The following is a 22,642-nucleotide window of genomic DNA, read 5'->3' as shown; positions in this document are numbered from 1 at the left end:
TTTTGATTTGTTCCTACTTCAACAGTGACAGTTCTCTCATCACTGGTTTGATGTATTGGCTAATAAAAACTCATAGCTCAGGAAAGGAAGGCTCAGAGTGCACTAAATCACTCTTCTCTAATGTCTCTCAGATGTGTTTCAGGCTGCATCTGATTAAAGATGACCAAATCTTTTTTTTATTTTTTTTGTTAAACAGGAACTGAAAAAAATCCGATTAAAATATTTGGAATGCATGTCTGTTAGCTGACCAATGCCATGAATGGAAACAAGCTAGAAAAACAGTTTGGCTTATGTAACAGTAGTTGTGTTTTGTCAATTTACTAATGATGAAATGTGAAATATTGGTCACCGCCTTGAAGTCATCTTTTCAAGTGATAGATTAGGGCTGGGCGTTATGTAGAAAGTCAAACATCATGATATTTTTGACCTAATTTCCTTTGTATCGTTATTGCAGGGCTGACTAATTGTGCTTTCAGCAAGTATTTACACAATTAAATTTTGGATAAATATCATCAGTAATGTGGATATAAAGTGTGAACAGTCTGTCATACTCATAAGGCATACTTACATCAGAGAGGTAAATTTTGTTGCCGGATTTATCAAAGACTTCAATGAGGATATCATAAACTTTGCCTGTTTCGAGTACCCAGCTGTCTCCTGGGTGAATTTTAAAACCTAAACAAATTGCAGAGAACAAACAAGGTTAGTCACATCTTTTTAAAAAAATTAAGACTGAAATAATTCTCATTATGCTTTTAATAATAAGAACAAGGAACAGACCTAGGTAACCTGGTTCAACCACATACAGAGTGCTGTTGGGTAGGCGAGACACTCCTTGCATTCGAAGGCCTAAAGGAGATGCTACTAAGGAAAAGTTAACCCAGGCACCAGCCAATTAATCACCATAGCAACCCAAGCCCAGGCAGGCTCCAGAAATCCCCGTGTCAAACAGCAGACACTCACTCCCTCTCTCACTGTGAAAGGATTACTAGTTTGGGCTCGTATATCTAGTTTAACCGCGTCAGTAATAAGTATTACGCATCTGTTTCAGACCACACGCCCACACACGCAACCTGGCGTTGTGGCAGATAGATGGATAAGACGGTGAACAATTACTGCAGCTCAATTATTGGTAGAGGACAAAAAATATATATTAAAATATTACGAGCAGCCATTATCCATACTAGCATAACATACTATTGTGACAAATGTTCAAAGTGCGGAGAGATGACTCTTGCTAAAGCTATGGGTTGATAAACTCTGGCAATACTGGGGAAAATAGATTGTTTGTATTTTGATGCATCGATAACTGTTTTAATACTGAATCGTAGCCCTCTGAATCATGATCAAACTGAATTGTGAGGTGCCTAGAGATTTGAGAGAGACAGGTCTGCTCAGCTGATTCATATACGGCATCAAACTGACATGATGCTGATGTACATGAGAACTGATGTAAAATGGAGGCTGAACCATTACCAGAAATTACCACCTGAAAAGCATTTTAATAGGCTACTCTGACAAAATTAAAACTGGAGGCTGCAAACAAACTAGTAGATGGGTCTGAGAGCACTGCCGCTGCCGCCTAATCCTGCCCACTTTTCAGATGAGGCGCCGTTCATGTCGAACAAACCTCTTGACAGCACTAAACTTGCTTGGTTTTTGCCAAATGCACAATAGTAAGCCTGGTAGTACTACTCCTCTGCTCACAGATAAACAAGATTCAGAGTAAAAACACCTCCATTACTACAGTTAACACAAATTCCCAGACTATATATTATCAGCTGATGTTATATAGTCTGGTAATTTAGCAGCTGAAGTTATCAAGGTAAAGCCCATGACATTAAACCAATATAACAACCACTACAGAGTGCAAACACAACTTGTCAGAAGGATACTCTTATGATCCAGCACCACGTTGATGTGTCCCAGTTGAATTGCTGTAACTGTGGAGGTGCTTTGATCCAGGCTGGCCACAGCAACATCTGGGTTTCCATTAGTGCCAATCACGCTGTTTTGCAGGTGCAGTTCATACTGATCACAAGGCATGGAGAGCTCTGGACAAACACATCCACAAACACAAATCAGCTTATGAGCTGGCATTTCTCTACTGCACAGATTTGAAACTGTGGGGAAAAAAAATGGCACAGCTGCTCCACTCATCTGGTCACAGCAAGAGGCATCAATGACTCAACCACATTTTTAATTCAGACTTTAGGAGTGAAATTGATGCTTGAACGTTACAAGCTATGAGTCAGACCTGTGATCGTGCCCTGTCTTATCTTCAGGACTCTGTATCGGATGGAAGTTCCCACCAGCAAGTAGACATCGTGTGCGGGGCTCAGCAGGATGTTCTCTAAAATCAGCAGTCTTACCTCTGCGGCGCCCACATCCTGTAGCACAGAAACCATAGTTACAGAACAAAACAGCTCCGGTTTCCCGCCTTAAAAAACCAGAACAATCTGGCTGCAGCCTTCAAAAAAAAAAAATGTATGGGCAGAAATTCAACTCAAATTTCACCACTGCTGTGACATCACAGATAAGCTACAAAGGATGCATTACAAGCATCCAATCTTTTGCTATTTTTAGATGTCACACAGAGAGCACAACTAGAAATTACTGTACTCCTCTGGTTTCATTTTTTTCTTTTGAAATAAACCAGAAAAACCTTCTCCGTGACTGTAACAATAAAGTGGATTATTTCAACTTTGTGCTGCTGTCAACAGCCAAATAACATGTCTCTCGCACCACTTAACAGCTTACCTTATACAATGGCTCTTGTATTTTGGCTTTCAATTTAGCATGTCCTGTTTTCAGTCCTGATACCAAAATAATATCCCCCTGTTTCCCAACACGCTCCATGTCAGATATGTATCCAGGGGGTGTGTATGTGGACTCTGAGAATTTAAGTACCCTTGAGGGGAGAAAAGAGACAGATTAGAGAATCATATCAGAGACTCAACTCAGTTTCGCTCTTTGAATCTGACCTCAAGAATTATTCAATTTCAGTGGAAGAGGAACCAAGAAGTAAAAAAAGGAACATCACGCTACAAAACAGCAGATCACTATATCAAAGCTTTTCTGGCTTTATGGTTAAGTTGGCATAGTGGTGGAGGTTGGTACAGGGTTCCCACACATTTTCATGGACAAATTTTCAAAACGTGGGGCGTCGGTAGCGTAGTGGATAGTGCCGGCATCCCACGTACAGAGGCGAAGCAACCATTTGCTGTGTGTCACCCAGAATAAAGTTTCCATGACCATTTACTACAGTGTGCTTAACTCCAAATGTTAATTATATTATCATAGGTGGTCCATAGACGAGTACAGCGCCAACAGTGGTGGAGTGACAGCTGACAGTTTAATTGGCCCATTGGTTAATTTGTCAGAAAGAAAGTATAATGCTCTACTTTCAGAGCAGTGACAACAAAACCAAGGTGTGCACTGCACTCCGAGCAACAACTTAACACTCTAGAAATTTTGGGATTCATGAGCATACATGTTAAATCACACTCAATCCATTAACATGACATCGGAGAAAACTGATTTATTGTGTTAGTCCGACTAAAACCAGACTTTTAAAACACATGTTAACATGTTAGTGCGACTGAAATCAAATTTCTCAAACTCAAACTAACACACACAGATAATGTGATTGGGAAGAGTCGGGTTACTCCTGCATGTATACAGTCAGTTGAACCCAAACTGACCTAGGTACCTTGTGCATGCTCTACAGTTCCAACCCCAGGCTTCGACCTGGAGGTCGGATAGCATTAAATGCATAACAGAGGAAGAAGCTGGTAAAAACATGGCGAAATCTACATCCAGAGCCGTGTATTTTTGGACAGATGAAATGTACAGAGCTGTAAAGTTGTGCACCATGGCACCAGTTTGCTGCTAGATAATCGTAGCAAACTTCTTTGTCAATGGTTTGGTCTGTGACATAATAGATCAGCCAGAAAAAGGTCCAATATCAACAAGTTGAAAGGGGGCATATCGCCACCTATTGTAGCGGAGTCGGACATACTTGGGTCAATAAATCGATTCCGCTCCCTTGCTTGTATACAATAGTCCACCTAAATGCCCTCGTCGAGCTATGACCGTAGCTCGACTTACATGTGCACATAAACGTCTTGACTGTCACAAAATTATTTGTCTTTCCCCAGTCGTCCCACGTTATCCAAACATATTTCTAGCTATCTTGTGGGAGAGGTGGAAGATGGAGATGAGAAAATGAAGAAACATGCGTGATGGTAAACAAAACGTCACACAACAACGCATGTCAGAGCTATGTTATATCAACAGCTAAAGAAAACAAATATTCTATTATGTTACATGAAAGGTTATCCAAGGAAGATTACTGTTACAATTTATTTCATTATACACACCATTTTATGACTTTTACAAAACTATCAAGAACTTTACTATTCTGGGACTTTTTCAGGCCTGGAAATGTTTTCAATGACAGTGGGAACCCTGTTGGTAATTCTGTCCACTTTGGGTTTGCTATCAGATTTTCCAAAAGGAGCCAGAGTGCTCAGTGAAGTTTCAGCACAGTATAAACACAGGGGAGCTTACCGTAATGAATTGTAAGAGTCAGAGAATCCATTCACATCTACATCTTTCACTAAGGTCCAGTCAAACACTAGACCTGCAAGGGTGCTGAAGGTGTTTCCTGCAACACAGAAAACAAGAGTCAGGCCTGCTACTTCTTTAGCTCACAAACTGCTAATCTAAACACACAGGTATGTGAGATTTGATGAAGAACAGAGATTATTTGCATAAACCTCTCAACTTGTCTTATAAGGCTAAAGACACTACAGTATATTGAATGGATAATGGATGCCGAGCACGATTGTCTGAGAGCTCCTGGCAGTCAAATTAGCTAAAACAAAACCGATGGGCATTTCATTACGGGATACTTGCCGTCCTTTTGCAATCTGCTCCATCTGAGGAATCTAAAATGCACTTCTAGGCCAAAGCAAACAAAAACAAAACAGCGGGCCCTGGAGCCATCATCAGAAAGAATCAGGCTGTAGCTACAGCTCATTAAACTAAGTGTGTCTGCCTTAAATGGAACCAGTCGCACAGAACAAACACAGCCACCTCACAGTAGCAGCCTGAGAGGAAAGAAAATGCTGCCTAGAGCTGAGCTCGGTCATTACTCTGAGAAGCCTTTAGAGCAGCAAATAAACAATACGGCATGGACTTGTTACGATAGGAATATGGAGTAATATTACAAGTATTGATATAAATTACTCTTAATACTCTTAAAGGGATATCAATAACACCAGCAGCATCCTGTCATGAGTCAGTGTATGTCACCTTCAGAGTCCAGTGCATGGATTTTGAGTGCCAGTGGTGAGTCCTCGAGATGTAGCTCTCTAGTGGTCGACACGATTTGGATCTCACTGATGATGTCAACAATGGCGTCACAGCGCAGTACCTGTCCTGTAACTGGAAATGGCAGAGGGGACAAAATATCACATACACAGAACATGCTTTACAAATGTTGTCACGATACTGGAATTTCTAACTTTAAAAACAAAGCCTTGAAAACTATCTATAATTGATACCATTTTCAATACTGCAGGAAAAAAAATTAGAAGTAATTAAATATATCGAGGCTAAATCATAACAGCAGCAACTTTTCTTTTCTTGGTTAGAAGCAGATAACAGCAGGATGACTGTAGGAAACAATATACTAAGTGAGAGTGGGAAAGCACAGCTGGCACTGGTGTATCAATACTGCAGAAAATGAGTAGTGAAACCTTTTATAAATATTCAAAATCAATATGCATCATCAAATTAATACGTTTGACAACATTACACTGCACAGTACTCCAATAATGCACTTTCCCCAAACCAGGAAATGCTCAGAAATAAATAGCTTGGTGTTTTAAAGGAACTGCAACCTTAAAAAGTCAGAGCATGAATTATTGTTGAGGCACAAAGCAAAGAAATCTACTTCCTGGCTACAGCAATTGAGAGTGTTAGCTCCAAAGCATCCTCTACTTCACACACAATTCTCTATGGTTATCAAGTCAAGTCAAATGTTGTGGCTTCTCTAGTCTGCCAAGTGGACTGTAGCACGAGCGATAGACTATATCTGATTATGTTTTGCGAAACCTGCAACAGGAGCAGCGAGTTAGGCCACATTCAAAGTCAGCGATTGTGTCTTGAACACATTGTCTGTCTTTGTTTCTGTGTTTCGTTGTTTTATAAAAGAGACATTTGAGATGCATGTGGAAAGGCCAATGTGTCTGATTTTCCCGATTCCAAAGCAAATGCTCAAAGCTGCCAGTCACCCATGAGTGGCCAGCAATGCCACAGGCAATGGATGACATACACCATTACACAATTGCAAAGGAGGAAGTAAAAAACAGTGTTGTGCAACAGAATGACCATGAGATTGGCTACTCTGAAGGAAACACAGAACACACAGATATAATGTGTACTATTATGTTCATGTTATACCTTAGATACTGTACTTATGCCTCGTTTCATGGCTTTACCAACAATTTGCTTACAGAAATCCTTAATCATGTTTTCTTAGTTATTCTTTATTGTAGTATCCTGAAATAAATCTGTGTAAAACCAGAGAGGTGACGAAGACATTTGAATATTGAGCAGGCTCGGCTTATGTTAGGGCTGCTAAGCGTGCTTCCTCGTTCTGTAACGGCAGGATATTATAAAAAGTGTGTATTATATATGTGTATATTCTGAATTCTTCATGTTATAGAACAGAAAAAAGTGACCTTAAAACAGTTTAGTGAATCTAACAGCACATAGAAAACATGAATAACAGCCCCTGGAACGTGAACATGTACTACACACACTATAAAGTATAACAAATTGTGGCAGTGACAGTTCACTCAGCCCATAAAAATATGATAAAGAATCTTTTATTGACACTGATCAACACATGCTTTTGACTCCTGATGCTCTGCTTTTGCACCATCCACATCAAAGTGGAAAATGTGTATTTTTCAAAGAGAAAATCCACTGAGTGCCACACTGAGGCTGATTTGAAAACCAAGCCAGCACAGGCATCTTGCATCTATCAAGAACAGCTGAGCTGCTTGAGAAGCGGCCCTTATCTTATCCATGTGACGTGTGGAGATGGGGATTGATAAGGTTTATTGATATCAATGTCGTTAACGATTTTGTTTATCAGTCCAGTTCTTTATTGATTCCCTCAATGAGTCATGATTAATTTTCTGTGTGGGGGAGAAAAAGTAGGTCTTCACAGGTGTTCAGCATCAACGCAGCTGTTTTATTATTTATGGGTCTGAACACAGTGTGGAGGCAGAGAAGAAACAAAAGGTATGCATATGACTCAGGTGTTTAACTGCTACCAGATCTCAACTGGAAGGTCAAAAATCTGCTGAGCCTGCCTGCGTGGCGCTCATGTTATAACATATGATATCTACCTCGGTAACAGATGTGCTGCTCCATAAGGAAGCAGAAGCTTGTGTGTTGCTTTTGTTTCCAGCCTTACTTAAAATAATAAAGTTACGGACATACAAGCAGCATGTTGTCATCTTTTTTCTTGAAATGAGGCCACGTCTTAGTCAACTCTTTACACTCAGTTCCAATCTCCAGTCTGACACTGCATCCACTCATACCGATTTCTGAGGAGGAGGGGGATTTGATCTTCTCTAACCAATCTAGAAACGAACATATCCGCCTGAATCTAACATCATTGTAGGTCCACACTGATACGTAGCCATGGCAACATACTTGTTTTGCTGGGGTTTAAGAGTGGGGTGGAGCCAAGTAAAACAAACTACAATGTCAGGCGATATTGAGCAGACCCGACGATTTAGAACAGCTTCAATAACAGTGTCTATCTTGACTACAGCACTCGCCACTGTTGTTATTACTCCTGACTGGTTCCAACACACCACTTGACAGCAGGTTGACAATGCCAGCGACGGGGATTCCAATGTCTGTCCAAACTTTATACATGGTGTCATTACAAATTTGAGTTTTACCACAGTAGTTTTCAAATTAGTGAGAGAGCTGTTCATGTTAACTAATATTTCTTAGACTATAAGAATGGCATGTATGAAATCTGAAAATGGATGTACTTCCTCTTTAACTTTACAAGTTCATTACATAAACAGCCTCCAAGAGCAAACAATATTTGGACAGCATGTGCTCCTGAACGCACAAAAAACTGAACTAGAAAATAATTTCTCAGGACAAAATCATTTCCAGGGTTTAACTGTCTCTCAGTTTCTGAGTATTTTTCACTGTTGAGAAAAAAACTATAATATTCTAGCTTTTCCTATTTATTCCCCCACTTAGGAACCGTGTGTATGCATGTCTGTAAACATTTCTGTCGTCCTCTAAGCAACAGTTTGTAAGTCAGCAAAGCACACCTCTATAATCCCATAGCTGTTTCTCAACTGACCCATATTTCATTTCAAAGGAATTCAGAAAATGTACAACTGGACAAAATACGCACAAATTCATTTCCTAGCTCACACATAGGAACAATTTTTCACTTAGCTCTGTGTGGTTCCTAATAGTTGATTTATTATTGTAGCAACCGTGTATTTACCAACATCTTCAGCCAGAATTATGCTGGTCAGTCTAGAGGGCTGGGTGGAGAGAGCCTGGAGAACAGCTTTCCGGGAGCAGCCTCTGCTGCTCTCTTCATCCACACCCTGGATGCTTGCCACCTCTGGTCTGGTGGAAGACCTGGAAGAATTATGACCAGACAAAAAAACAGGTCATGTACTAAAGTGGAGCAGCAGCCCTTTCGTTCTTCTAGATTTGTCACAATAACAATGTCGACCTTATGTTCATAATAAATAGACTTTAAGGTCCAGTGTGTAGGATTTAGAGGCATCTAGTCGTGAGGTTGCAGAACTTTAAGGCCCTGACAAATCAAGCCGACTGTCAGCTGTTGGTTGCATTGTTGCCATCAATGAGCATCTGTCACCCAAGTCACCTCATGTGCCCTTGTCGGCTTTTTTTCAGCTGATTCAGCATGTTGAATCAGCGACAGAGGAGCCCATCTGTGAATTAAATCACTCCGATTGGCAGTTCAAGCTCAGTGCACAAGATCCGAAATGGAGGTGAGGAAAGTACAAACGGCTTAAGTCAAGAGGCAGTGAGACTAAAACAAACTTGTTGCATAAGGTAAGATTATTTTTCTTTAGCCATTAAGCTTATTAGCAAAAACGCTTCATGATAGTTTGCGTTATCGTTGGTACATATGCTCTGTTCTTTCAACATTGGATTGTGTTATTAATGGGCTAACTGGCTAATTAGCATGTCGACAGTGTTCTGGTTTCCCTTTTTGAATGACACATACAGACTATCTCCATCTGCTGATGTGGAGAGATATTTCATCTCACGCACTGGGAGAATGTACATGCTGGTCAGTCTTTGCAGTGTTTTCATATACAACTTTTTGGCTGGGACACGGGTGACATGAGGCAACACAATAGCTGGCATTTATTGCCACTAGTTCTTAAACTCAGTGTGGTGTGTTAAGCATCTAGGAGAACTACAGAAGCAAATGCGAAAACACAAATGGCCCGATCTAGAGCCAGTGTCTGATTTGTCCATCCTGGGCTACTGTACAAAAACATGGTGGACTCAGTGGAAGAGGACCCGCTCTGTATGTAGATATAAACACTCTTTCCAAGGTAACAAAACTACAATTCTTATTTTCAGGTGATTATGAACCATTGAAAACAAAGTCATGAATATTTTATACCATTTCTATCAGTAGATGCCCCTAAATCCTTCACACCTGAGGCCGTATTCACAAAGATTGGGAGAATACTCTCAGAGAGCTCCTAACTTAGCCCAATTTTTTTTTAGTGAGTAATTTAGGAAAGTTTTCAGAGGGACAGACACTTTTATCTTAGTGAGAAGGTGTGGTTGACCCCGTTGCTAGGTATGATGGATTCTTTTAACAGATGTGATTGGGGGGCGGCACGGTGGTGTGGTGGTTAGCACTCTCGCCTCACAGCAAGAGGGTTGCCGGTTCGATCCCGGGCGTGGGAGCCCTTCTGTGTGGAGTTTGCATGTTCTCCCCGTGTCAGCATGGGTTCTCTCCGGGCACTCCGGCTTCCTCCCACAGTCCAAAGACATGCAGACTGGGGACTAGGTTAATTGGTGACTCTAAATTGTCCATAGGTGTGAATGTGAGTGTGAATGGTTGTTTGTCTCTATGTGTCAGCCCTGTGATAGTTTGGCGATCTGTCCAGGGTGTACCCTGCCTCTCGCCCGATGTCAGCTGGGATAGGCTCCAGCCCCCCCGCGACCCTCAAGAGGATGAAGCGGTTAGAAGAAGATGACGATGTGATTGGTTGTCAGTGCCATACCCTTTAGTGAGCCTGCAAGGTGTGGACACCCAGTGGAAATGAAATGAACAGACAGTGAAAGTGTTGTCATTAGTGCTGCACGATTTGATAAAAATGTGCGATTGCGATTATGGTGGACAATATTGCGATTGCGATTACAATATAATTACAATAAAATATAATAAATAAATGGTATCATGAGTCTTTTTGCTTGATTCAGTGTTTCCCCTACATTACATTAGGGGGGCACCGACCTGACATAGTTATTGTTATGGACAGACAGTGTGTCAATGACCATCAACAGACTGAGCACAGTCAAACACGCTGCTCACACAGAAGCGCAGCACATCTGCAGATGAAAATGAGCCTGTATAGCTAAATTTGGCACATTTATGTGACTTAAGTGATCATATTAATTAATGTGCACTGCTCCCTCTTAAATAAAATAAACATAAACATAAACCGTACACACAGCGGAGCGAGCCTGTGTTGCGTTCAGGCATTGTCATGTAAATGACAAATTCCAGCGCCATAGCACAACACAGCAGCATGTCAAGTGGGCCGAACCCGAGCAAAGTTGCTCAATTTTTCATTTGTTATGGAGTCCATGATTTCTCTGTAACACTTACAAATGTTTGTGTAACTGTGCTTGGATGTTGTTTTATGAGGCTCTGGTGGCTTTCAGTTGTCTCTTTGTCATTAACGTTACACGGCTCGGCTTTCTCTCGCATGCACTCTTCCTACTTTTCCCTGTGCTGTGCTGTCTCAAGTGTTGATATAGACTGGTTATGTTGCCACGGGACATAGCGACTTTAACTTTTAAACTTTTACACAGTACGTCTTTCAGGTACGGCGACGTTGGACAGAAAGACGTGCTGTGTAAAAGTTTAAAAGTTAAAGTCGCCATGTCCCGTCTCAAGTGCTGATATAGATTGGTCGTGTAATAGATGTTGCGTTTTTTTCACCACCAACTCAGCCTGTTCATGGTCAAGCTCATACTCTTCTTCAGCGTTTGTGTTGGTCACTGCTGCACGCCGGCTGCACGCACCAGGATAGCTTGTGGGCGTGATGTCAACAAATTCCACACACTGCAGGAGAAGCAGTCACGTTCACAGGCACACACGTTAACATTTATTTAGCCTACATTAAATCGCAAATCGCAGCCTTTTATGCGGTTATGTAATCGCAGAGCCTGACATCGCGATTGCAATTAGATTAATCGTGCAGCACTAGTTGTCATTGTTTAGTGTGATCACTCTGCTGATGGAAGGTTGAGACAGACCCAAGTCATCACTGCTGCATTTTTCCAGTTTTCCAAGTATCTTAGTGTTGTAATCATTTTATTTCTGGTGTCATAGCGTAAGTTGGGAAAAGTGATCCCTAATGACATCAACCACACATATTATCCATGCCCAAGCTATTCTGTAGCATTTCATTTGCTCACTCATTCTGCGTTAGGAGAATATTTCTACAAATTTTGTGTTTCCAACATTTTCTCCTCTGATTAAGAAACTCTTAAGCCTCTTAAAAGTCCCCCTCCTGCTCCGTACAGTTTCTCGCCTTAGGAGGTCTTTTAAGTAGTGTATGACTTATCTAAGGACCTAGTCTTAACTTTAAGGGGAAAAGAATTTAGTCACTAGGAGCAACTCTTAGGAAGCTTTGTGAACATGGCCCCTGACCTTTAAGGTGACATTTTCATACATGGGGTGGAGTTGTGTCCTTACTGTAACCTTGGATGGATTCAAAGGTGAATAACGTACAGGAAAATCTTAATCTCAATCGTCTTTAGCTGTCTCAGGGCCCCCCACACATTCCCAGTACACTTGGCCATGTGGCCTCGCATGCCCCAGGCAACATGACACTGCTCCACACAGCATGCCCTCAGCTCCCCTTCACCTCACGCAGCCAGACTACTCACCATCTGTAGCAGCCTTCAGTAGTTTCCAACGTGAAGTTAATTCTCGTACTTCTAGCGAGCGGTAGCAACACTTTGGGGATATTCAGTTTCGAGGAACCGTTAACTCTTATAACGGTTAATAATGCTAGCAATACAAACACTGATAACTTAAACGAAATCATTTCCGTTTCATGAGCGTGCGCACATTTACTGGCAGCGATCCCAACGGTCGAATGAATGAACGCTGAGTTTCTGTACTAGCTTAACTTCCTCCGTCCCATTAAGTTTAGCTATTTGTGCGGTAGTTTAGGAGCTGTGGCTCTGAGGCAGACGTTCAGGTGGGCTAACATCGCTACTGAAAGCTATTTCAAACACGTTATCTTCCTGCTCAGTTTCAGTTTGACTCAGTAGTTAACAGACAGCAGACACATGATGTTAACAGTTACAATGTCCCCGAGCCCTCTAACTCAGCTCCTTCGCTTCGTATATCCTCGGAGATTCTTTAAAACACGAAGCGACTACTAATTCCAAAGCCCCGGTTCAATATTAATATATACAGCTAGCTTACAATAGCATTATGTATTTTAGTACAAATACCCGCCATTAGCAATAATTGGACTTCCCCAGTGTGCATGCCGGGAGTGGGTATACGTCACAGACAGGGTGGTCAACAGCGAGGATGACGCGCTTTCTTAAAGGTACAGTTTGTTTTTCTCAGTCTTCCATTTCAATTGAATTAGGCCGTTATTTAATTGGATTGGTTTTAATTTTAATCAAATTACATCAATCTATGCTGCAAGCAAGCCTGGATTACCCTAGAGAGGGGGAAAAGTGGACTCCAGACCTTTAGGGGAAAGCCCCTTGATCCTTGTGTGCTTGGTTGGTTTTAATTTACTTAACTGCACATTTGTTTTAGAAATAGCCCTATGCATCACTATACTACAAAATCAACAGGAACCTGCACTATAAGTGTATAAATGCTGGTTAAAAGCAAACCAGAGCTGTTGTTACTTTTAGCTGAATGCACTCAAACCTTTGAGGGGTATTAGTGTAATTAGTGTGTTGGTGTATTGTGGTATGTGTACATTAGTATATGTACTGTTGTGCTGTAGTATGTTGTAGTGTGTGGATTGAGGTCTATGTATTTTATTGTGCCTTCAATGTTTATAGCATATTGTGCTTGTATGATGTTTTAAACTGTATATTTTAACAACATTTTAGGTCTACATGTAAAAGCCCAACTAGGAATAAGAGTTGAAAATTAGCAACAGCTATAAACATCAGTCCCATACTCTGTATTGGAACTATGTTATATTGCATTGTCCCTGTCAAATAAAATGAAATTTTAAATAAATAAGCCATCTTGTTGAAAATTCTGATTAATAACTAGTAATATTCTCATTTTTTCATCAATATTTTATCAGACTTTTTTTTTGTCTAACATAAACAGTCTCACCAAGTGTTAGCACATCAAATATATGTAAATACACAAGAGGAAAAAACATAATAACTAAATAAAATAATTTTAAAAAAATACATAAATAACAAAACATTAGTAACTCCTTAAAAAAATCTATATTCCCACATAAATATGCACCACAATCTGCTCTGATGTACAAGCAGCTAATTAGCTTTCAGGCACTCAAAAAGTGTGCAAAAGAGCATCATGCACATGGCGTGTGATTTACTTCAAGACACATATTTTAATTTTTGGTGGTGGTCAATGGTGCACTTTTATTTACATCAAGATGACAGCATGTGCACAAATTGTGATTGTGGTTGCCATCTCATTTCAATTTCAATTCAATAAGCTTTATTGGCGTGACATTTCATATGTGTTGCCGAAGCACAATTACAATTTCAGACAGTGAATGACATTAACTGTAGTGGAATATAATAAGCATTTAAATGATTAAAGAACCAAATAACGAGTGAATATAAATAGAATACAAAATCATAGACATACAGATTAAAGAAAAAAAAACTCATTAATTGGAGGAGTAAATAAAAAGGCAGAGTGTGATCTGTGAGGAGATGAGCTATATGTTTCCTTGCTATCAACTTTTTATTGTTGTTCATATGACAAGCAACAATCACAATAACACACAACAATCCCCCTCACCCCCCACCCCTAGCGCCAACCAGTCCAATTTGCTGGCCTAAGTAGATCAACTGACAAAGAAAAGTAAATTGATTAAGAGGGAGATGGACTATATGTTGCTGTCTTGCTTGTCTCTCAGGCTGTGACATGAATACATTTGATTTTTGGAAAGAACTTTGTCCTGATTCCTTCATATGTGCATCATTGTAGCGGGAAATGTTGCCCTGTCTCCACCTGTCTCTGAGGACAGAGCTGACACGGCCTGTCTTGTCTGGGCAGTCAGGTCTGCCTGTGTCTGCCAGTCTCTATGGCCAGGCTGTGATCACTGAGTCTGTACATAGTGTCTTTCTCAGTGCCTGATTAGTCACGACAGACATATAGTTTGCCATCATGTATTGTCTGTTCAGAGCAGGGGTCAGCAACCTCTACTATATTTGGCCAAAAAGGAAAAAAAATCTGTTTGGAGCTGCAAAACCTATTTGAGCCTTATAATAAAGGCAAAATAGCCCGTTTTAAGTTGAATTTAGCCTGTCAGCATTACTAATAGATCTAAATGAGCATTCATTAATATGATTTAGTACAAGATGGTTTTCTGCAGTGTGCTATTTATATGATTATTTGCTACTTTAACTTTGCAGCATTGCCAGTGAAAGCAAACTAATCTGTCCACACACTATTAAATTCTCTATTTTCCCTTAAGACTTTTCCCTTTTTGCATTTTGAATCCACAGCTAGCCTAGCTAGGACGACTCAAAATTACTGCAGCCATTGTTAGTGATGGTTTAAGAGGAAAAGGCGCCAGGCCGGATGTGTGACGCACATTTTAGTTGATGAAATGTTTTTTTAAAGCGGTGTACAGGCTACACATTGTCACAGTTAAAGAATGTAAGAATCACTTTAGGCCTACAACAATAAATAAAAATGTTAAAATAATAAAATAGTGGTTATTCATTTCCAAATAATTTTCTGTCAAAGCCACAAGGAGCCATTGGAGAGGGTCTAAAAAGCTGCAGGTTGCTGCCCCCTGGTTTACAGCCAAATAGCACTGAAGTTTGTTTTGAGTTTTTGGGCTAGATGACCAATAGTTTATTTAGTTTTCTTTTTCTTTAGCGAGAATTTGGTTGGCTGGATTGTGTGAGGATTGTTCTGAGGCCTTGTGCTGTTAGAGGAAGTGAGCCTGAGGACCAGCCGTCTATACTATAATTTGATTTTGTTGGTCTGTTCTGGGGTTTCTTCATTTTTTCTGGTTAAAGGTTTTTTGTTTGTTTGTTTAATTTGGGTTGGTTTTTTTTTTTAATCTGTTTTGTTTTTGCAGCTGTGGAGTTCCTTATTCGCTGCAGGGTCAGAGGACAGAGGCTGTTGTATGTTGTAAAGCACTCTGAGGCAAATTGTGATTTGTGATATTGGGCTGTGTAAATCAATAAACTTGAATAAAACTGAAATTGAATCGACAAGCATTGTCAAGCAGCATTTGAATTCCCCTTTGGCACACCAAGTTTATCAACTTTGAATGTCACTGTTGAAGCAATACAACTGAGATACCAGGTTATATTGTAGGTACACATATACAATCTAATGCAGCCAAAAAGCCCTTAAATTTATCCACGTATCTCAAGCTTATGTGCAGTTTTTATTGACACAGTGTCAGAAAGATGTGCATTAATCTCTTGTGTATATTTGAAGTCTCTCAGATACTGTATGTCATGGTGATGGACAAAACTTTACACACCATAATGCAATCTAATATGTAACCATCATTAAAGACGGCCATAGAAATGACTGGGAAAAAAAGTCTGTTTTTGTTTGTTCACAAAGAAATGATTCATTGCTTCATCACATAACTTTGTATATTCTTGCTCTAGTGATAACTCTGAGTGTTTGGCTACTCCTTGACACTCATTAAATAGATTTACCTGTCTGTGGACTCTGGCCATGTAAGATAAATGAAAGCCATTAAAGCACAAATCAAACATTACCTTGCCCTTCCACACACACAAAAAAATATCTGCTCTTCACGGTTATTAAATATGAAGTGGAGGGTATTTAGACGATGGCCGACTCTAGTAACTGACTAATTTGCGTACAGCACAACTGGTTTTGTATTGTTTTACATTGACAAAGCAGACCATCACATACGTCTGTCTGCCTGCCAATCATTCCTCCATTGCATCTTTTTGCTGTCTGAGTCTTCAGCATGCAGTCAAGAACATGCAGTGTACAACTTTTCACCCCTAGGTGTCACTGACAGCTACATGGATATTATTCTGACCCATAGGCATGGATGACAGCAGTGACTGGTGGGGAAAAGTTTATTATACAGGATATAGGTAAAGAAGGGAATGCAATATTTAACAACGAAAAAGACTATGGCCAAAAAAAGGCAACATGTTTGACTGCATAATACTGTGTAAGATTAAGAGCCAAAATCTCAGACCATCTAATATCTGATCTCCCCTTGGTTTGTTTGTGTATGAGATCATTTTCTGGCTTTAAAATCAGTCCTGAGATAGAACATGAATTGTTAACAGAATGTTAATTATACATTCTGAGTTCAACTGGCTGCATTATTTCTGATCCAACCCTCTCATCTGCTTTGAAGTTATTATGGCAATGCCCCTCCTGGTCTGTGCCTCTCGTTTTCTCGACACAGAGAGATGCACAGCTTGATTAGTGAATACACTGTGGTTTTGAAGTGTTTTACATAATGCAGCACTGTGCCAAAGGTGACATATTGTTTGAGTCAGAATGCATTAGCAGTGAAAGCCCATCACTGGCTGGTGCTGTGTTCCAATAGGCTGGTTTTAATGACAACCATACAGTTGCAACTGCAGCACTCTCCACCTATGATATACAGTATATCCACACTCCAAAGGTAACGTGATCTAAAGTGACAGCTGCTCCAACTTGGTTTGACTTTTTCAAGCTATTTTGGGTTGTAATACAATGACATATCTTTCTTCAGCACAATGATGGCAGTTGAGAATGAAACCTGAGAAGACAAGCACAACTTTAATTTATTTTTGGCAAAGCTGCTCCATGTGGGCTTCAGTCCTACTTTTAGTTTCATCTTTGTACCCTATCCACGGGCAGTGCACGTACAATTGATGGCAGGAGTGAATGATGTAATGTCTGAGAACATGGAAAACAATACCTGAATGTCACGCTCTGTGTCTGTCGCACTTCACATGGACGCCCATGTCTAGACAACACAAAGTGCAGGACCAGACTGAACTCACTGACAGGGAAAAGTTCTTGTAATGTGGAGTTCTTTTCTGGGCCTTGTATCTTGGATAGATCTTTACATGATTTTCTCGATCCAAATCTGGCAGACTTAGAGCTCAGCAGCCATGAGCTATGGCCAATGAATAAACAGGAAGTTCTCCAAGAGTTGGAAATTTAGTGAGTTTAATTGTCATAACCTTTAACAGTTGCTGATTGCAGTACTTATAATCAACTCTTGTTCTTAAAGGGCCAGTTCACCCCAAAATCAAATATACATACTTTCCCTCTTACCTCTTATTCATCAGTCTAGATTGTGCTGATGTGAGTTGCTGATTGTTGGAGATATTGGCGGTAGAGATGTCTGCCTTCTCTCCAATATAATGGAACTAGATGGCACTTGACTTGTGGTGCTGCGCGCAAACAATACGTTTGAAAAACAGCAATGTCTCTTTTCAGAAATCATGACCTGGTTACTGAAGATAATCCACAGACCTTGTTGTGAGCAGTTTCATGTAGGAACTATTTCTTTCTACAGAATCACACCCACCAACTGTATTACTGCGCAGAAGAAAGTGTGCATCTACTCATGGACGAGAAGCTTGTGCTCATGATAACGCAAGATATAAACACTAATAGCGTCCTCCTCGCAAATTTGTAAATCCTAGGATAGTAATGAATGGCCTGTCTTACCCTGCCTCTGACTGGCTTACCCTGACATTGTTACCCTAACCTTAACCAATGCTACCCCTCTCGCCTAAACCTAACCAATCCAACCAATGAAGGCAACCAGTAGTAGCCAATCATAGGGAGCATAAGGCGAGTTATTCCTTTGCTATCCTAGGATTTGCAAATTTGCGCCCTCATCTGCTGAGCTGTAATGTTAGCTAGCTCAGTGGTGCTAGGTGAGCTAGCAGTAGATGCACTCTTCCTTCTGCATAGTGATATGGTTGGTGGGTGTAGTTTGGTAAAAGGAAAGTAGTTCCTACATGAAACTCCTCACAACAAAGTTTGTGGATTATCTTGAGTAACCAGGTCATGATTTCTGTAAAGAGACATTGCTGCTGAGTTTTTCTAATGTGTTTTTTGGCACTTTGAGCACCACAAGCCGAGTGCCATCTAGTTTCATTATATGTGGGAGAAGGCAGACATATGTATGGAGAATATCTCTGACACTCTGCAACTCACACCAAAACAGTCTAGATTGATAAATAGCACTACAGGAAAGAATGCGTATTTTTGATTTTGGGGTGAACTGTCCCTTTAATGCTTGACCTTTCAGTTCCAAATTATTAAAAATCCACTCGCTCTTATACTGGGCAATGGTGCTGCATTACATACCACTCCTGAACACATCAAAGCCCTTCACCTCTGCTATAACACTGAAGTCCATGCAGCGACACCCATATGTTGCACATAAAATATTTTCCTATGTCACAAATGGCTGCAGCTGCTGTAAAATTCCATCTAGTGTCTGCTCATCTGGCATGCATCAGCAGTCACATCCTTCCTGGTGTGAAGTCGGGAACTTTTCTTGGCCACCATGCTTGGCTTGGTCCAAACAAGTGGGTGCAGGAGGCCATGGCACTTACTTAAACTGTTACTCAATGGCAGTGCTCTCAGCTGGTGGCTCAGCTTTTACCAGAAATGTAATAGGCTTTGGACGGGTCACTGCTTCAAATAGTTTTGCAAGTACACAGCTTAAGGGTCCCCCTAGGTGTGAGGCTCAGTAAAAAACTGCTGTAGGTAGGCATAATAAAAGGTGTTACTATCCAGTGGAATCAGCCTTTCCCTCGGGGAGCTGTATGTTCCAAGAAATGTAAAAAAGGACAGGGAGGTGGGACTAGCTGTCGCACAATTCTGTGTGTGATAAGACTACAGATGTCCAGAGGGGCTTGAATCCAAAGTCTGCTGAACTTCTTATATATGAAAGAAAATAATGAAAGAAAAAAAAATTCCTTAAATATCAACCTTTCCCTTGAGAAGTAATACACCTTTTCACTTTCAGATTAGCTTGGCGTGGAAAGTCAAACAGTTACACTCTACAGAGCTGTGCTTTTAAGGGTCAGGTCGCTTTACACAGCCTTAACTACATGCTGTAAATTCCCTTGCCATTTCCATGGTGTAGGCATTATTAGGTGGATAGAGCTGAGTGGATCTGCATTTGCAGCTCTATGCATTCATGAGCATGGACAATGAAGGTGTTATCTTGCCAAAATGCTTCCATGTGCCTCTCATTTAATGCATACGAACTTCTCTTTATTTACAACTGAAAGAGATTTCTCATTTGAATTCACCTCAGGTAAAATTATATTAATAATAGCCCTCTTGATACTAGTTTCAAGCATTAGACTACCTTTTAGCCATATTATTGATAGCACGCTGCATTAAAATTAAAATGTATTAAATATTACAATGCAGAAATGAAGCAGAACTAAACATTTTGCTGTTTCACAGCAGAGCCAAAAGCTGCTGTGGGCTATACTGTGGGGCTGCAACCCTACAGCAGACACGCCGTTTAACTAGACCCTGGAAAGTCTTTACAAGCCACAGGTGGGGAGTCACTTTCGGCACATTACATTTGGGTCCTAATTTCCCGTCTTGTAGCCCCCCGCGGAGCCACTGTGCCGTGTCTTTGCTGGTTTGCTTTAAAGACTTCCTCTCCTCACTTCATCTGATAGACCCGCAGCAGTGTGTTGAAAGAGAACACATCTGTGTACACAAGTACAAAAAAAAACAAAGAGAATTTGCATGTATTGGTCATTACCCACATATGCCAAAACACTATTATTAGGAGATTAAGAATAATCATCTGGCACTTTGTTTGGATTCATGCATAATTCCTGCTTAATTCTGTTATGGGATGACGTGTAAGGATGATTCCATACTCAAGCTCTTGCAAAATTACTTATGGCATGAGCAGATAATGGACCAAGCCATGCAATATATCAATTTAGACCACCCCACACACTGCCTCTCAGGCCTAACAAAGGTCACAACAAACACTTTGAGGCTCTGCCCACCTGTTTAAACAAGAGGAGAAGATCAGGACAATGCATCACACAATGGACAGATAGTGTTAACGCCTCCTGCATTATGAGGCCCGAGCAGACAGTGATGTCATCACCACTGGCATCGCTTTTAATAAAACCCTGAGGAATATTAAGGCTATGCTATCATCAAAGGAACTGAGGCAAGAATGACTTCACTCTGTTCGGAGAACAAATAATAAACACAGTGTATTAAACTTTAAACTTTAATTCAATATACCGAGTGTGAAGCAGAGAAAGTGCCCATTAGGTCCATTATTACAAGGCAGGGTTGCAGACACCGGGCTTGGGCAATTAGTAGTGGCATAAGTCACCATTCAAACATGCATGAATGAGAAATTACAACAGTGTGGGGTGCAATTACCTCTCCCAAATCAGTGCGTGTCAGATGACATTATCTCGCAGGCTGAGAGCCATTACTGAGCTGAGGCTTTCTGGCCCCAGAGGAGTGAGGAGGGGTCAACTACTGTGGGGGGAACAGGTCATTTGGTCCCCTCCTGTGACATGAGGACATCTCTCTGGAGCCTGGAAGGCCTCACGTGTTCAAGGCATGCAGCGTTAAGGGAGTCATTTCTGTTTGACCACTACTCTTTCATCACAGAGATGATTTATTTTCATGCAGACTGTTGAAAGTATTCAATTCAGAACTAAAGGCACCATTTGTAGCTGTTGAAACGGCACAGGGGATAATTTACTTCTGAAGTGGTAATTGGGAAAACAGTACAGTGTGTTGCGACACTCATGTCGCTGCAGGTGGTCATGGGTAATGCGTGTTATGTAATCTGCCAGTAAAATCTGATGATGCTTTTACTTGGCTGCCATTCTGAGGGTCAGCAGCTTATCGGCGCAGCCTGGTTGTGTTTTAGACTTCACAGCAGGGCAGGGCTGCACAGAGGAGTGACAACAGCCCCCCTGGGCATCAGCCAGCTCCAAGGCCACTCGGCTCATGTCTATGTTATTAATGATCATATGAGTTGTGAGTTGAACTTGCGTTCATTGGACCTGCGTCACACATGTGTCTCCTGTAGGCATATAAACAGCTTGGCCACCAGGCACAGGTCAAACTGAACCAGGAAAATCAATATAGTGTTGCTGTTGTTACTATGGACTTATGCAAGTCACATTATTAGATGTAAATGTGCTCAGAGGATAACTGTCACTGAGGATTTACAGAATTATAATGTACAATATATTCCTTTGACCCCACACACAACTGCTCACAAGTTGCAATAATGCAAAATGGAATCATTTTTAAGCAGGACTGCAAATTAGATGAGAGATTGGAAAAGGCATTCATGAGCATCTGGGGGGCCTTCATGGCGTGTGACTGGTGCAGCTGTGCAAGCATTTGATTATAATGAATAGAGAAAACTAATAATGGGGCCACTGACTCATCTCTGTCATTGATTAGTCAAGGGAGACCCCTGAAACAAAGTGATCAATGGCCCCAGTGCCCCGGCTGCCTGTCTGATCAGTCTATTCATCTACTGAGGCAGCTGTTGTCTATATTTATTCTCACTAGTGACTCAATTATCCTGAAGATCAAACTAAGAGAAAAAAAGGAGAGATGCTGAAAAGATAAAATTCTCTGTGGTCTGCTGAGGACAGACCAGTATATCAGATTCCACTAATTACAGTCATAATAGAATAATCTACCCAAAATGCTCTGCTGACAAAGATCGCAGACATCATGTGATGTCTAATGGTGCCTGACTGTATGAGCTTGATTTATTAATTTGGCTTGTTGGCATCACTGCAAGTAAAAAGGACATCAGTCAATAATGTGGCAACTAATTGGAGGCTGTGTTGCTGTAACTATAGTGAGGTTAAACAGTGAACATGCACAAATGTACAAATACAAACTATTTAAAAGGGACACTGATTTTTTTTTTATATTGTTAGAAGATTATATGACCAGAGGCACCCTTATCTCCCCGGTGTGATCATTATATTCATCTGCACAGTATCCTCATTAACGTTTGGCTCATCACAGTCATGTTTAAGCAGAATCCTGACAACACATTTTTCCACCGACGTCACTCCATTTCCTTAT

General features: G+C 40.8%; 1 protein-coding gene across 2 annotated transcripts in view; it reads right to left on the bottom strand.

Annotated features, from left to right (window-relative positions):
* Positions 1-12,846, bottom strand: part of nup210 (nucleoporin 210) — a 45,525-nt gene extending 32,679 nt beyond the window's left edge. For both annotated transcript variants that reach the window (XM_049581198.1, XM_049581199.1), the window contains exons 1-9: positions 12,241-12,846; positions 8,564-8,703; positions 5,320-5,451; positions 4,573-4,669; positions 2,761-2,911; positions 2,258-2,390; positions 1,896-2,054; positions 781-849; positions 569-675 (exon numbers count right to left, since the gene is read on the bottom strand). In XM_049581198.1, the coding sequence (XP_049437155.1) occupies positions 569-675; positions 781-849; positions 1,896-2,054; positions 2,258-2,390; positions 2,761-2,911; positions 4,573-4,669; positions 5,320-5,451; positions 8,564-8,703; positions 12,241-12,401 (1,149 nt within the window). In that variant the 5' untranslated portion in view covers positions 12,402-12,846. The remainder of the gene's footprint in view (positions 1-568; positions 676-780; positions 850-1,895; positions 2,055-2,257; positions 2,391-2,760; positions 2,912-4,572; positions 4,670-5,319; positions 5,452-8,563; positions 8,704-12,240) is intronic.
* Between the last annotated feature and the right edge of the window lie 9,796 nt (positions 12,847-22,642).

This window comes from Epinephelus fuscoguttatus, linkage group LG7 (genome assembly GCF_011397635.1).
Source record: "Epinephelus fuscoguttatus linkage group LG7, E.fuscoguttatus.final_Chr_v1".
NCBI lineage: Eukaryota > Metazoa > Chordata > Actinopteri > Perciformes > Serranidae > Epinephelus > Epinephelus fuscoguttatus.
This window is presented reverse-complemented; position numbering and strand designations above follow the sequence as displayed.